Source organism: Lupinus angustifolius, chromosome LG04 (genome assembly GCF_001865875.1).
Source record: "Lupinus angustifolius cultivar Tanjil chromosome LG04, LupAngTanjil_v1.0, whole genome shotgun sequence".
Taxonomy (NCBI): domain Eukaryota; kingdom Viridiplantae; phylum Streptophyta; class Magnoliopsida; order Fabales; family Fabaceae; genus Lupinus; species Lupinus angustifolius.
This window is the reverse complement of record NC_032012.1, coordinates 6,326,387-6,338,829: the sequence shown is the minus strand read 5'-3', so window position 1 is coordinate 6,338,829 and position 12,443 is coordinate 6,326,387. Positions and strand designations below refer to the sequence as shown.

General features: G+C 33.0%; 1 protein-coding gene and 1 pseudogene across 1 annotated transcript; both read right to left on the bottom strand.

Annotated features, from left to right (window-relative positions):
* Positions 997-2,524, bottom strand: LOC109345335 (ATP synthase gamma chain, chloroplastic-like). Its single transcript, XM_019584284.1, has one exon. The coding sequence runs from the start codon at positions 2,365-2,367 to the stop codon at positions 1,237-1,239; it is 1,131 nt and encodes a 376-aa protein (XP_019439829.1). The 5' UTR covers positions 2,368-2,524; the 3' UTR covers positions 997-1,236.
* LOC109344581 lies at positions 3,724-7,254 on the bottom strand (annotated as a pseudogene).

Genomic DNA, 12,443 nt, shown 5'->3' with positions numbered 1-12,443 from the left:
CACTATTATTCATAAAGACATAAAAAACATATCATGAGATGAAGGTGAACCTATAAAAGGAAAATCAGTTTTCCCGTTTCGCTTTTCTTTTGTTTTTTCTTAAATTCTTTTTCTTCTTATTTTCTGTGTTCTTTTCTTTGTGTTTTTTTTTTGGGAATATTTCACGCTTGATTATTCGAATATAATTTTTCATTGAAAATAGGAGTGACATTTTAATAGACTGAATAGGTTAAGGTAAAAACATATTTTTCTTTGTTACATTCCAAACTAAAAAACAAAACACCCATGATCTAATACAAAGGTAACAAATAATTTGTGTGTGCATCTAAGATAATGTGAATTTGTGTAATATCTTAGATGTTAGTGGATTTTGTCTTTTATACACGTGTTACATGTTGTGCTAATTCATGAAGAAACTCTTCATTTCAATCAAGAGTCATAACCTTTCAAGCATCATAAACTTCATGAATGAAAGCAACTCTTACATATGTTTTCCATGAACCACTACATCCTTTAACATTAGTGAATAATTATATTGGTACATCTTTATAGAAATGTCTTCATACAAAAGACATGAACAAGATATGTATATGTACCTAGCTTCTTGCAAGCACTTTGGAATATGAGGGATTTGAGGAAGAAGATTATGTGTGAATGAATGGAGAAGTGCTTCTTGTAGGTTCTACACCATATGTTACTAACACTTCTTTTGCTATTCATTTGTCGATGTAATTTCATTTGTCGCTTCTTTAAGGAAGATAAGTATAATGATAATATAAATCTCGAGAAATATGAGTGTAATTTGTAAAACAAGAGGGGTGTCGGATATGATCAAGCTAATCTTCGAGGGAGTTCGGTGGAATGAGTCTTCGAGGCGATAAGATATGAATGAAGCACAATTATGAGTTTGCACTGGAACATTTTCTGATTCATAGGAAGTAAATGAAATACTACTTCAAGGTACATCTATGCCCATAATGCAGCTAACAACATATCAACATAGAGAACTCTGAATCATTACATACATCAATTATTATTACATATATAATTTAGAGTGTGGCAAGGCTTATAAAAATGTGTCTGTTTCAGAACTGGTTGCACTTTTCTCCTAGTGCACAATGTTTGTGCAATTGAAAATGACAATAAACAAGCACATGATAATGAAAAGGGGAAATACCTATTACAATATTAGTACCTACAAAGAAATCCAACCATGGATTATAAGAGAAAAGTCTTCTATACTAGTGCATTGGCACCAGCTACAATTTCGAGTATTTCACCTGTGATCTTAGCCTGACGTTGCCGATTGTAGAGAACAGACAAGTTCTTCTTCAACTCACTAGCATTCTCACTTGCATTGCTCATAGCACTCATTCTAGCAGCTAACTCACTTGCAAGTGATTCCTGCAATGCCCTCAAAATCTGGCTGTTCAAATAAAGAGGCAAAAGTGCATCAAGGATCTGAACTGGATCCTGCTCAAACTGCAAAATAGGTGAGAAATCTGAAGTCTTAGTCCTCACAGCATCTCTTTCCACAGTTAACTTTCCTTCTTTGGTTGTTAACCTGAAAAACTCATCATCAGCAGCGTCAACGCAAACACCATTAATATCACAAATCTCTCCTTTTGGTGAGAGTGGAAGCAAGGTATGAATCACAGGCTCTGATTTAACTAGTGAAACAAATTTTGTGTACAAAAGCTCAACTTTATCAACCTCTTCACTCACAAAGAGTGAAAAAGTATCATCAGCAATTGCTTGAGCCTCTTTCGCGGTTGGAAGCGTGCCGCCTTCAAGAAACTTATCGACCGGAATATAAGGCCTACGAAGGAAATAAGTATTACCCTTTTTACCTACACTGATAATAGTGTAATCAAGACCAAGAGTCTTCAACTCAGCTATTCTGCCCACAGCTTTTTTCAAGATTGCATTGTTGTAACCACCACAAAGACCTCTATCACCCGTGCAAACAACAAGGGCAACCTTCTTCACAGGCCTAGCCTTTGTGAGAGGGGCATCGATATCTTCGGTTTGGAGCTGCTCATTGATGTTGTAAAGGACTTCAACAAGTGTCTGGGAGAAGGGTCTTCCATTAACAACAGCTTCTTGAGCTCTTCTGACTTTAGCAGCAGCCACAAGCTTCATTGCCTCAGTGATCTTTTGAGTGTTCTTGACAGAATCAATACGGGTCCTGAGCTCTCTGAGGCCACACTGAAGAGGGGCAATCAAAGACCGCGAAGGGGTAGTAGGGGATGACAAGGAGTTTTGTGAAGGAACCTGAAAAGGGTTGAGGACAGAACTGAAGGAGAGGTTAGAGGCATCAGATAAAGGTTTAGAGGACACCAACATGGTGAGGTTGGAGCAAGACATTGTATTTCTTGCTGCAATGGACTCTTTGGTTTGGGTTATGTTATTGAGATGAAGATGCTGTTTTTGGGTTTGTGAGGTCTTATTCTCTTCTCATCATGTCAATACTTTTGGATTGGAATTCTCCACTGCCAAGTGAGGAATGAGTGGAGGGAAAGAGAGGGAGTGGATCAGGTTTTTGGATAATGATTTTAACGTTGGTGGAGTGAGGAGATTTTGCTTCTGGTGGGTCCAATTTCATGTGGCTTCCCTCAAGGAATATGCACCTGTTCAAATGCTTGATTCCCTTCTGCACTTAACGTTCTTAATCTCTAACACAGACAAATACCTCACTATTTTTCATTCTAAATCCTTCTGTTCAATCATTTTACATTAAATGTGTTCACTTTTTCATTTAAATGCTTCATTTGTCAGTATGAAATTTTTGCAACAAAAATAATTTTTTTTAATCTGAGTAAAAGACTTTTAGAATGGCAGAAGAAGGATAAAGAGGAGGGAATAGGATAGGAATTCAACCAACTGAGTTATAACTCTTATGGAAAGTTGAATTTAACTTAAATCCTTTATATAACTGTAAAAACATTCTGCAATTATTAATCTGAAAAATAACAATACTTTTCTATTATGAAGATAAAAATTAGGGAAGGATATGTTAACCCAATATTTGCCATGATTTAACAAAAGTTGTTCATGCAGGCCTAATGAATGACTTGGCCACAAGTTTTGGGCATTAATTTTGGGAGATCCAGTTCCAGAAAAAAGTTGTATAGGCAGGTCCAATGAATTAGTGAACCATATACATCACAATACAACTCGTCAACTTCACCATGATTTAGTAGACAATGTTGCCCCATGAGTAAGTCTAAAGTTTATTTTTGCCTCAGTTTTCCCTATCCTGTAAGCTACCATCATAGCAATGAAAACACAGTTAGGAACTTCAGATGATGCATCCATTAACCATCTATATAGCTACCTGCTGGAACTTTAGGAAGCAGTATTGTCAATGGCCGAAAAGGCCCATGGTGGTTGCCAAAATTTCAAAGATGGTGTTGTGGGTAAATAGTTGACGTTATCATACAATTGACAATATGAATTTAAAAATATATATACAGAAATAATTCAAGCAAGAACAAAGAGAAATAAGAACAATTATATATTATTTAAATGATCAAGATTAAGACATAAATGCACATAATTTTTTTAAGTGATCATGTGACTGTTAACTAATTTTTAATCTTAACCGTTCATGCATGATTGTATGACCTAGTTATATTGTTCTGACGATCTTTGAGACTGTTTCACTTGAATAATTTCCAAAATATAATACATATAGTAAAAAATATCAAGAGAACAAAGAAAGAAGAAAGCAGTTGCTGGCTTGCTGTAGAGAAAGAAGCAGAGAAAGCATTTGCTACAGTTGCTGCCTTGAACGAAGCAAACAAACCAGCTGCAAAGAACAGACGACGAAGAAGAAAAGTCGCAGACGAAGCCATTAGTGGTGCCTTTTCTGCTTTTTCCGCCATGAGCAGCCACCGTCATGGCAGTCTTAAAGCATAAAATGACGGACGTCACTATTTGAAGGGTTTTTCGAAATGGCAAATATCGTTTGGCCAAAAAATGCCACCGCTTTCTGCCATGGCCGCCATTTGACAAAAATGTAAGGAAGTTAATCCTATACAAGAATTTCCACTTCATTTGCTTGAACATGCCAATCAACCATCTTTATGATTACCAGAATGGCTGAATCTTTCAACAGTCATCCTATATTAAGACTTGCATTCCAATTTCCAGAATGCTTCCTGGGTTTTCGTAGTTTGGCAAACACACCGGGACCTAGGTTTAGTTCTTGTACTATGGAGTTATCTGTTATATTAGATGAGTCTAAACTTGACCAATAAGAGCTACTTCTGTCATCCTTTCCCTTACTAATCAAAGCAATGTTTAGAATATTTGTATCATTCATATGGATACTATCATCAGCTTGAGCATCAGAATTCTGCCCTGGTTCACATGGTTTTTCCATAGAAGTTGTATGCTTCACAACATTTTCTTCTGAAGAAGTTGGGACCTCCTATCAAAACAAATTTAAAAAGGAGTTATGGAGGAAGAAAAAAGGTACTTCATAAAATAGCTGAAAATCTACCCAAAATAATGAGAATATGAACTAGCATCACCCATGAATAAAGGGGTGTTGGATCTTAGAATGATACAGGACTATAAAGCAAAGACAAACCATCAACTGCAAACTAGTATAAAGGTCCTAGTCAAAGAGAATAACAAGATTGGGTCACAATGGATCAGATGGTCGTAAATCAAGAAGCAACATAACAAATAGGTAATAGATTGATGAAAAAGATATCTATTATGCCATGAAGCAAAAGTCATAACTAAATAGAGAAAATTAGAAACAATTGCACATGTAACCAACCAATCATCTACACCTTTAAAGTTTAAGCATGGTTTGGCAAGTAAAGTTGAGCCTGATAAGGATCACGAATTTTCCTGATTGAACAAGGATTATCATATTTCCACTAACTGATAGATAGAATAAGTGAATAACAGAGTCAAACTAGAAAAGATAAAGAGAGAGAAGTCTGGAAGTGGAAGTATAGAAGTATGCCCTAGATATGCTAGACACTAACAAAAAGTATTTTTACTAACTTAAATAGTTTAACTCAATACAAAAAAAAAATTGTTTCCATAGTAAGGAAGAAGTAACACATTTTAAAAATGTCCACTGAAAACTCATACTTAAAATTAACCATTGATAGTCAAAAATATTTTTTGGTGAATATTCAGTTTCTATTTTCTAGACTGAAACAGAAAAAATTATATAAGAGAAATGATAAACCAAATTACCTTAGTTTGAACCTCGGGAGCTTGTTCAAAGCCAGAACCATCCTCTCCTTCAGAATCGACCATCTCCTCACACTCAAACTCTACATGTTCTTCAATATCTTCCTCAGAGTCATTCAGTTCTTCCTGCTCTATCACTATCTCAGGATGAGACGACTGATCACTAATAGCATCTGAATTTCTGGCGATGTTATCATTAGGAAAACAACCATAGGGAGAACACTTTGAGCAAGACCACAAGTACTAGCTGTCACATTAAGGTCAAGTTCATTGGATTTGTCATTAAGGTGAAACTCCGAGTCAAGTTCATTGGATTTGTCATTAAGGTCAAAAGACCCGTTGGCAATAGCTGGCACATCACCATTACCCAGTGGCTCAGTCTGAATAGCATCAAAATTGGTGTGTGAAAATCAATGCCGCCTGTCCTTAAAGTGGAATCTTTTGACTTCCAGCAATTTTAGAACAATCAATGTGACTCTGTTGCTGGGAATTTTGGAAGAGCCTCAGATTTAATTGAGATTGGGTTCCTGAGAACAAGCTGAGGGAACTTGAAGTGCCATAAATAAACTTCAATGGATAATAAGGCATGTTGCCATCTTCAATGACCTGGAACAATAGAGGATGCATATGTAGATCACTACAAATGCCATTTTCTGCCACAACAGTTCTGCCTTCAACATTCCAGATATTTCTAGTTGTGAACCTGCTACACTGTCTTTCAGACAGGTCTTGGACCTTCCAACAGTTTAATGGTTCCAAGTTTCTCACTGTGAGGAGTTTGAGACACGGAATTATCTTTTCTACAAGCACTGACACCACCTCCAGCAGGATGAATCTTACATGTTCCACCCCGGAATCCTTTAAAATCAGTCTGTGAAACTACACGAACAGACAGAGGAAGATTTACAGGGGGCAAGCCTGGAGCTAATTTCACCAAGTGAGCATTATTTACCCTCCTCCGACTCTCCGAGCTCAATAGGGACGACAATCATATTTGGAGCTAAAGGTCACATTGGAAACCGTGTCTCTGGGTTTAACAGCACTAGGAGCAATATCAATGCAACTCCTTAAATCAGGTGTATTACGAAAAGGTTGAGGAAGCTTAGGTACAGATGGAAATGCAGGCTACATAAACTATAATTGTGTCTATATAATTGAGTATGTTCTGAGGGAATCCTATAATGGCCAAGATAATGTGTTCAGAATAACTACGTGTCGACTTGTCTGGCCTCCAATCTCCCAGAAATGCCTAGTGGACATATGGAACATCAGTATGATCCGTGCAATTCTCTTAACAGGCAATTTTAGCCTCGCAATCCTGCAACAGAAGAGAATTATGAAAGTGAAACCAAAATATGTGAATTATGATCCTTGGTAACCTATAGAAAAACCCAGATAAGCTAAAAGCTCTAACTAAGCTGTAGGCCCATAGTTCACTGAATTGATTGATGACCTAGGCCCATAATCCTCAATGACAGGTTATTATGAAAATGTCTAGTACAAAACTAAGAAATGTTGGAAACATAACTAAGAAATGTCAGAAACATAGTAGATTTACATGCATACTAACATCAATTTCTAATGGTTTATAGTTTCTTATAGACTTTTGTGCATTTATATCAGCCAATATTGCATAAAGGTAAACTAAGAACTGTGTATTATGCAGTTGTATGTAAATCTTCAATATCCATTCAAGCAGTTACCTAAATGCAACGTTCAAGATGATTACCATGGCTTCTCATACACAAGTAAGACCTATGATATAAAATGTCAAGACAAACGTCTAAGAATCAGACAGTAACAAACCTCTTCATTGGATATAGCTTGACAACTTTCTGAAGCAGAGGCTTTCAATTTTCTTCTGTTTGACTCATACAATCTTCGCTTCTTCCTTTTTTATGCATCTAGCTTGTATGACTTTTGAGTCCCAGAATCAGAACGCTACTGGCCTGGAAGCAGGGACGGATCTCTATGTAGAACAACACATAACCATACTGGCATCCAATGAAGTTTATAAATCTTAATTCTCTGTATTTTCGGTCATGCATCAACAAGTCGTAATGCCATCAATCAGAAAATTTCAAGATCCAAGGATGCCATTGAATAAATTACCTCTTGAATACATGCTATCTTCGAACTGCCTGTGCAGTAAAATCAAGCAATAGTATCAAGATTTATTTAATTACATTATTGAGTATAGCATGAGTCCATACATGTTACAAATACAACACTACAACATATATAGTGCTAGTGCATATACAGTCTAGCTAAAGTACAATGCCTTTTAACCCGAGCTTGTTTAAGTTATCTATTTTCTTTTAAGGGATGTACCGTTTTTCCTTTGTCAGTTATAAGCATTCAGGGTAGCTTTGTAAAGCAACAGAAATATATTTGAAATCGTTTTAAGACAAATCTCATATTAATTTTTGTATTATATTTTTCTAGGAAAATATCTATTCTCTCTTGAACATGATGACTTATTTGGCTTAGAATGCAGATATTTGTCACTTTCAATGGTATTATTATGAAGAAGACGCAACCTTTCAATTCATGCTAAGATAAGAGTGCATTTGAGCCTGAAGGCATTTTGAAGAAATGATATAAGGCTATCGTTTATCGTTGAGAACCTTAGAGAATATAAACATTCAGAAATGTGTAAGAGGCAGCATGCATAAGATGGAGGTTGAAATTACTAGAGACCCTGGAATAAGCAGAAACCAGTAGTAACTACAAAACTCAAGAAACTTTGCAGTGCAAATGTCAAATCTCATTACATTACATCATCAAAGATGAGTGCAATGAGACATTGATTACATAGAATACTTGTTTTATTGAAAAGGCAAATGAAACTACAGAATTGAACTATAACTAGACGAAAATGAAAGATGTAATTTTCTACATTATTGTAAACTTCATAAGTTCCTAGCCAACTACTACATCCCCATGATTATCAATATCATATAACAAAATTATACTTAAATCATAAAGGAGAGAGTGCAAAGGGATAATAAAATGACAAAAGCTTAAAAATCAAGAATGATCATGTTCACATCCAACCCAAATTGTCATCAATAATAATTTCAGGGTGAAAAATCAAAAATAAAAAATACAAACAATAACAACAAAAATGATTGGCAACTGGAACTATGTAATTTGCATTTCAACTTGCTGGATTGAAAACATTGCATCAAGCAAAGAACCCTAAAAATATAAATCAACAGAAAAGAGGAAAAAAAGTAATTTTTAGTCCAAAAAAACAAAATTAAATGCAAGTGGATAATAAATTAGAGAGTAGCCAAGGTACTGCAATGGGTGCAAAATTTTGTGCGGTATAGGGGAAAAGATTTAGGAAGCAATGAGCCTGCGCAAGACGGTGTCGTTTTCCTTGTGGTTCTAGGTTTGATGTTTTCGTTTCTTTCTTCCAACCGCAAAATTTTCCCACGTTCCACTCTGTCCTTGTTTGGTAGAGTCGTTTCAGTTCAGTTAGAACATCTTATCAAATAAAATCTTTATTTCTATTTAGATTCAATAAATTATTTAATTTATTACAACTTCATTTTTTATAATAATAAATATTATTTTTATTTTTCTTATTTTTATTTAGATTCTACGATATCTATTATATTTTTTTTGCCTCACTCCTTCTTATTTCTCTTATTTAAATTGTTACTTTTTTGGTAATTTAATAAATGTAATATCTATATGTTATAGATATAAAAATTTATACATATATTATTTATATTTATTTCTTTGTAAAGAGTTGATGATCATTTAAATATAAATGATAAATGATAAAATAGATGTATATCAAACTTAAATATTGTTGGTGAATATATATATATATATATATTACTAATATTTGAGTTTTATTTAATTACAATTTATATTTAATTGTTATTGTCTCTTCAAAATAAATAATTAATAAATGGTAGATAATATAGACAACATAGATATTACATTCAAAATATAATACGTTTGTACTAGAGGTGTCAAAATTGGTGGGCTAGGCCAACCTAGCTTGCCAAAGCCCAAAAGTTTATAGGATTTTGGTATCATTTTAGGTACTTTTTATTGAATACAGACTTTTTAACCCGACCAGCTCGGATGACATTAAAACTGGGTTCAGGCCGAGCTTACCTAGACGAGTTTAGGCTACCCGTTTTTCCTTATATTTATAATCTTTTTTGGGACCTTACTTGACAATAAGCCTCAAGTAAAAATTATCTTCCAAAAATTATAATAAAAATAAATAATAAATATTGTATTATAAACTCAGAAATCATATACTATTTTGGTAGAAATGGCATATTAAAACTAGAGCTAACTGTAATAGTTAAAAGCCAAAGTTACTTAGTTGGATGAAGAAATATATAATTAATAATGCACTTCCTAAGCTAATTTGCTTTCGAGATTCTTTGCAAGTGAAATTTTATTTTGCACCAATGGCAGATATGTTACAAAACAAAATGCTCTTCTAATTAAGATGGACTCTTCGTGGCAATACTAATAATCGAGTCATAAAATACAGCATAACAATGAATAAAAGGGGTCTCAACAAGAATGACAAATTGATAATTTTCTAAGTTTGTTGGATACAGAAATATTGTTTTCAATTTTTGGTTATCTAATAAACCTATCAATGGAACCTAGCCAAATTAAATTATTTCTATTACTTGCCTAATAGGTCATGTGTTATCATTTTGTGCAATGTTAACTAAAATATTTTAAATCATAAAGAACCTGCACGAAAATGAAGTCCTTAATCACAATAGTTGTAGCTTATAAAGTTCATATCATATTATTAATATTAAGTGAAATTTCAATTTATATTGTATTAAATAGTGAGAGTCCAATAGAAATGAGAAATTTAGTATGATTTATGTTAAAAATTACATATATAGACTTGACACCAGATTTTAACTAGAATACAAGACATTAAATATGTAAGTTTGGTTGCATTGAACATAATAAGTGTGTTAAAAATTATACATTAATATCAAATAATATATATATATATATATATATATATATATTAAACAAATTAAATATGTTAAAATATAAATAAATATTTTTTAGTATTAGGCAGGCGGGTTGACCAGAGTCTGCAATCTGCTTAGGGCAAATTTGAGTTACAATTTAATATGTATGAATTATATTCGGATTTTTTAGTCTGATATTGTTTAGTCGAATCCATCTGGTTAACCCGTTTTGATACCTCTAATTTGGACTCAAATAAATTATTATTAGGTATCATTTATCAATCTTCACTCATTCCAAATCCTTAGTAGTGACATTTGTGCTGCAAGATAATTAATTGTATCTATGTGGTCATGAATTTGAAGAATGGTCAACTTGATTGGAGTGGCATTTATGGGTGAATCAATGTGATTTTGGCTTCTAACATATACACAATCCAGCATTCCAATCACATATAATTAAATATTGTTCTTACACTTAAGTCTCAAGAGTAGGTCAACTGAACCATCATCACTTGATTATGTTAAGTTAAAGAATAAATTATCTTCTCATATCTAGAGATAATTTATCTCTTCTAGCCAATAAAAGTATAACATATGTATTATTTTGTTTAATTTTAAAAATATTTTTGTAGAAAATAATTAAACAGAACACATATTATGATTTTAATGCCATAAGGAAATAACTTATCTCCTTATACTATAGATATTTTATTCTAATCAAATCATATTAAACAACATATAGGATTATTGGGTATATTTTAATCCTCCTAATATTCATATGCTCAGTGAATAAGTCACATACCAATATAATAATCATTGTAATGAACCTTTTGACCTATAAAAAAAACTCCAAAAACATTTTTATCCAATAGTCTCTAAAAATATTTGAATTAAAATTTTAAAATCCTTATAAAAATAAGCATACATACAAACTTGTATTTAACTTAATAACTTATATTTTTCTTATAAGCTAAGATGTGGTAATAGAGAATACTAGAGATACTCAACCCAATTACAAAAGAATTAACAAATACACATAATACAAGTAGACAAATTAAAACACTAGTCTGTAAAAAAATATTAAACCTCCATATACTATTGAACCAATATCAAGTTTGAACTTTAATTAAATCCAACACATCAAAATTCTTGTTCTTAACCATAACCATAAAAGCATTCTGAGCCAACCATAATGATCAAATTACTGAAAGCGATATCATAGACACTATATTTTTGAATAAAACACCCATACACATAGCCATTGAATTCTGAATAACTATTGACGGACTATAACCAAAAAAGATATTGTTAATGTTTTTAAGCATAAGGCTGCAAAAGAAACACATCAAATTAGCTTGAATACATGTTTACACAAGATTATCTTCTATAGGTAATCTATTCAAAAGAAATTGTCAATTAAAAGGCAATAATTTGCAAAGAACTAATTTGAAGATTTGACAACAACCAATAATATGAAGATGTTGTTGAGAACATTTCACAACCATCCACCACTAAGCATCTACTCTTCCTTCCATAAGAAATATAACATGCATCAGAATAGAAAACTTATGCATTGAAACTCTTTCTCAGTCCAAGAGCTCTATACGCCAAGTCAAATTCAAAATCTAACATCCATTTAACCAAGACCCACAATCATGTATTAACTTATATTTATCCATAGATGTAACATAAACAAAAGGAAAAAGATCCTTGAATGAGTGAACACCCACCACACTTCCTCCTAAAACAATGTATTATTACCACAACCAACTTTCTTAGTTACATAAGAAAAAACCAGTCATCATACCAACCCCACCTCCCATATTACAAAGTCCTTCCACCGCATAGACCTACTAGCAAATAAATGAACTCCTCCTCACTATCAATTGAGCAACATCAAAGCTATCATATCTAGCACGAAGAACTCTTGCCCTATAATGACTCTATTTCTTTCAATAATCGCCTTCTCCATTTGGATAAAAAGAAAAGTTAAAACAATTTAAATCCTTAATTCTTAAATTATCCTCCTTTTTACTCTTACACAATTGCTCACATTTTACCCATGCAATTTTCCTATAATCATCACTCTCACCCCATAAAAATTTCTTTGAATAGAAATAATAATCTTCAGAATATATTTTGGCAACATTTAGAAAGATAAAAAATAAACTAATAGACTATTAAGAATAGAGTTTACCGAAGTAATTCTACCTCCCAATGATAAATGTTTTCCTTTCCACACCG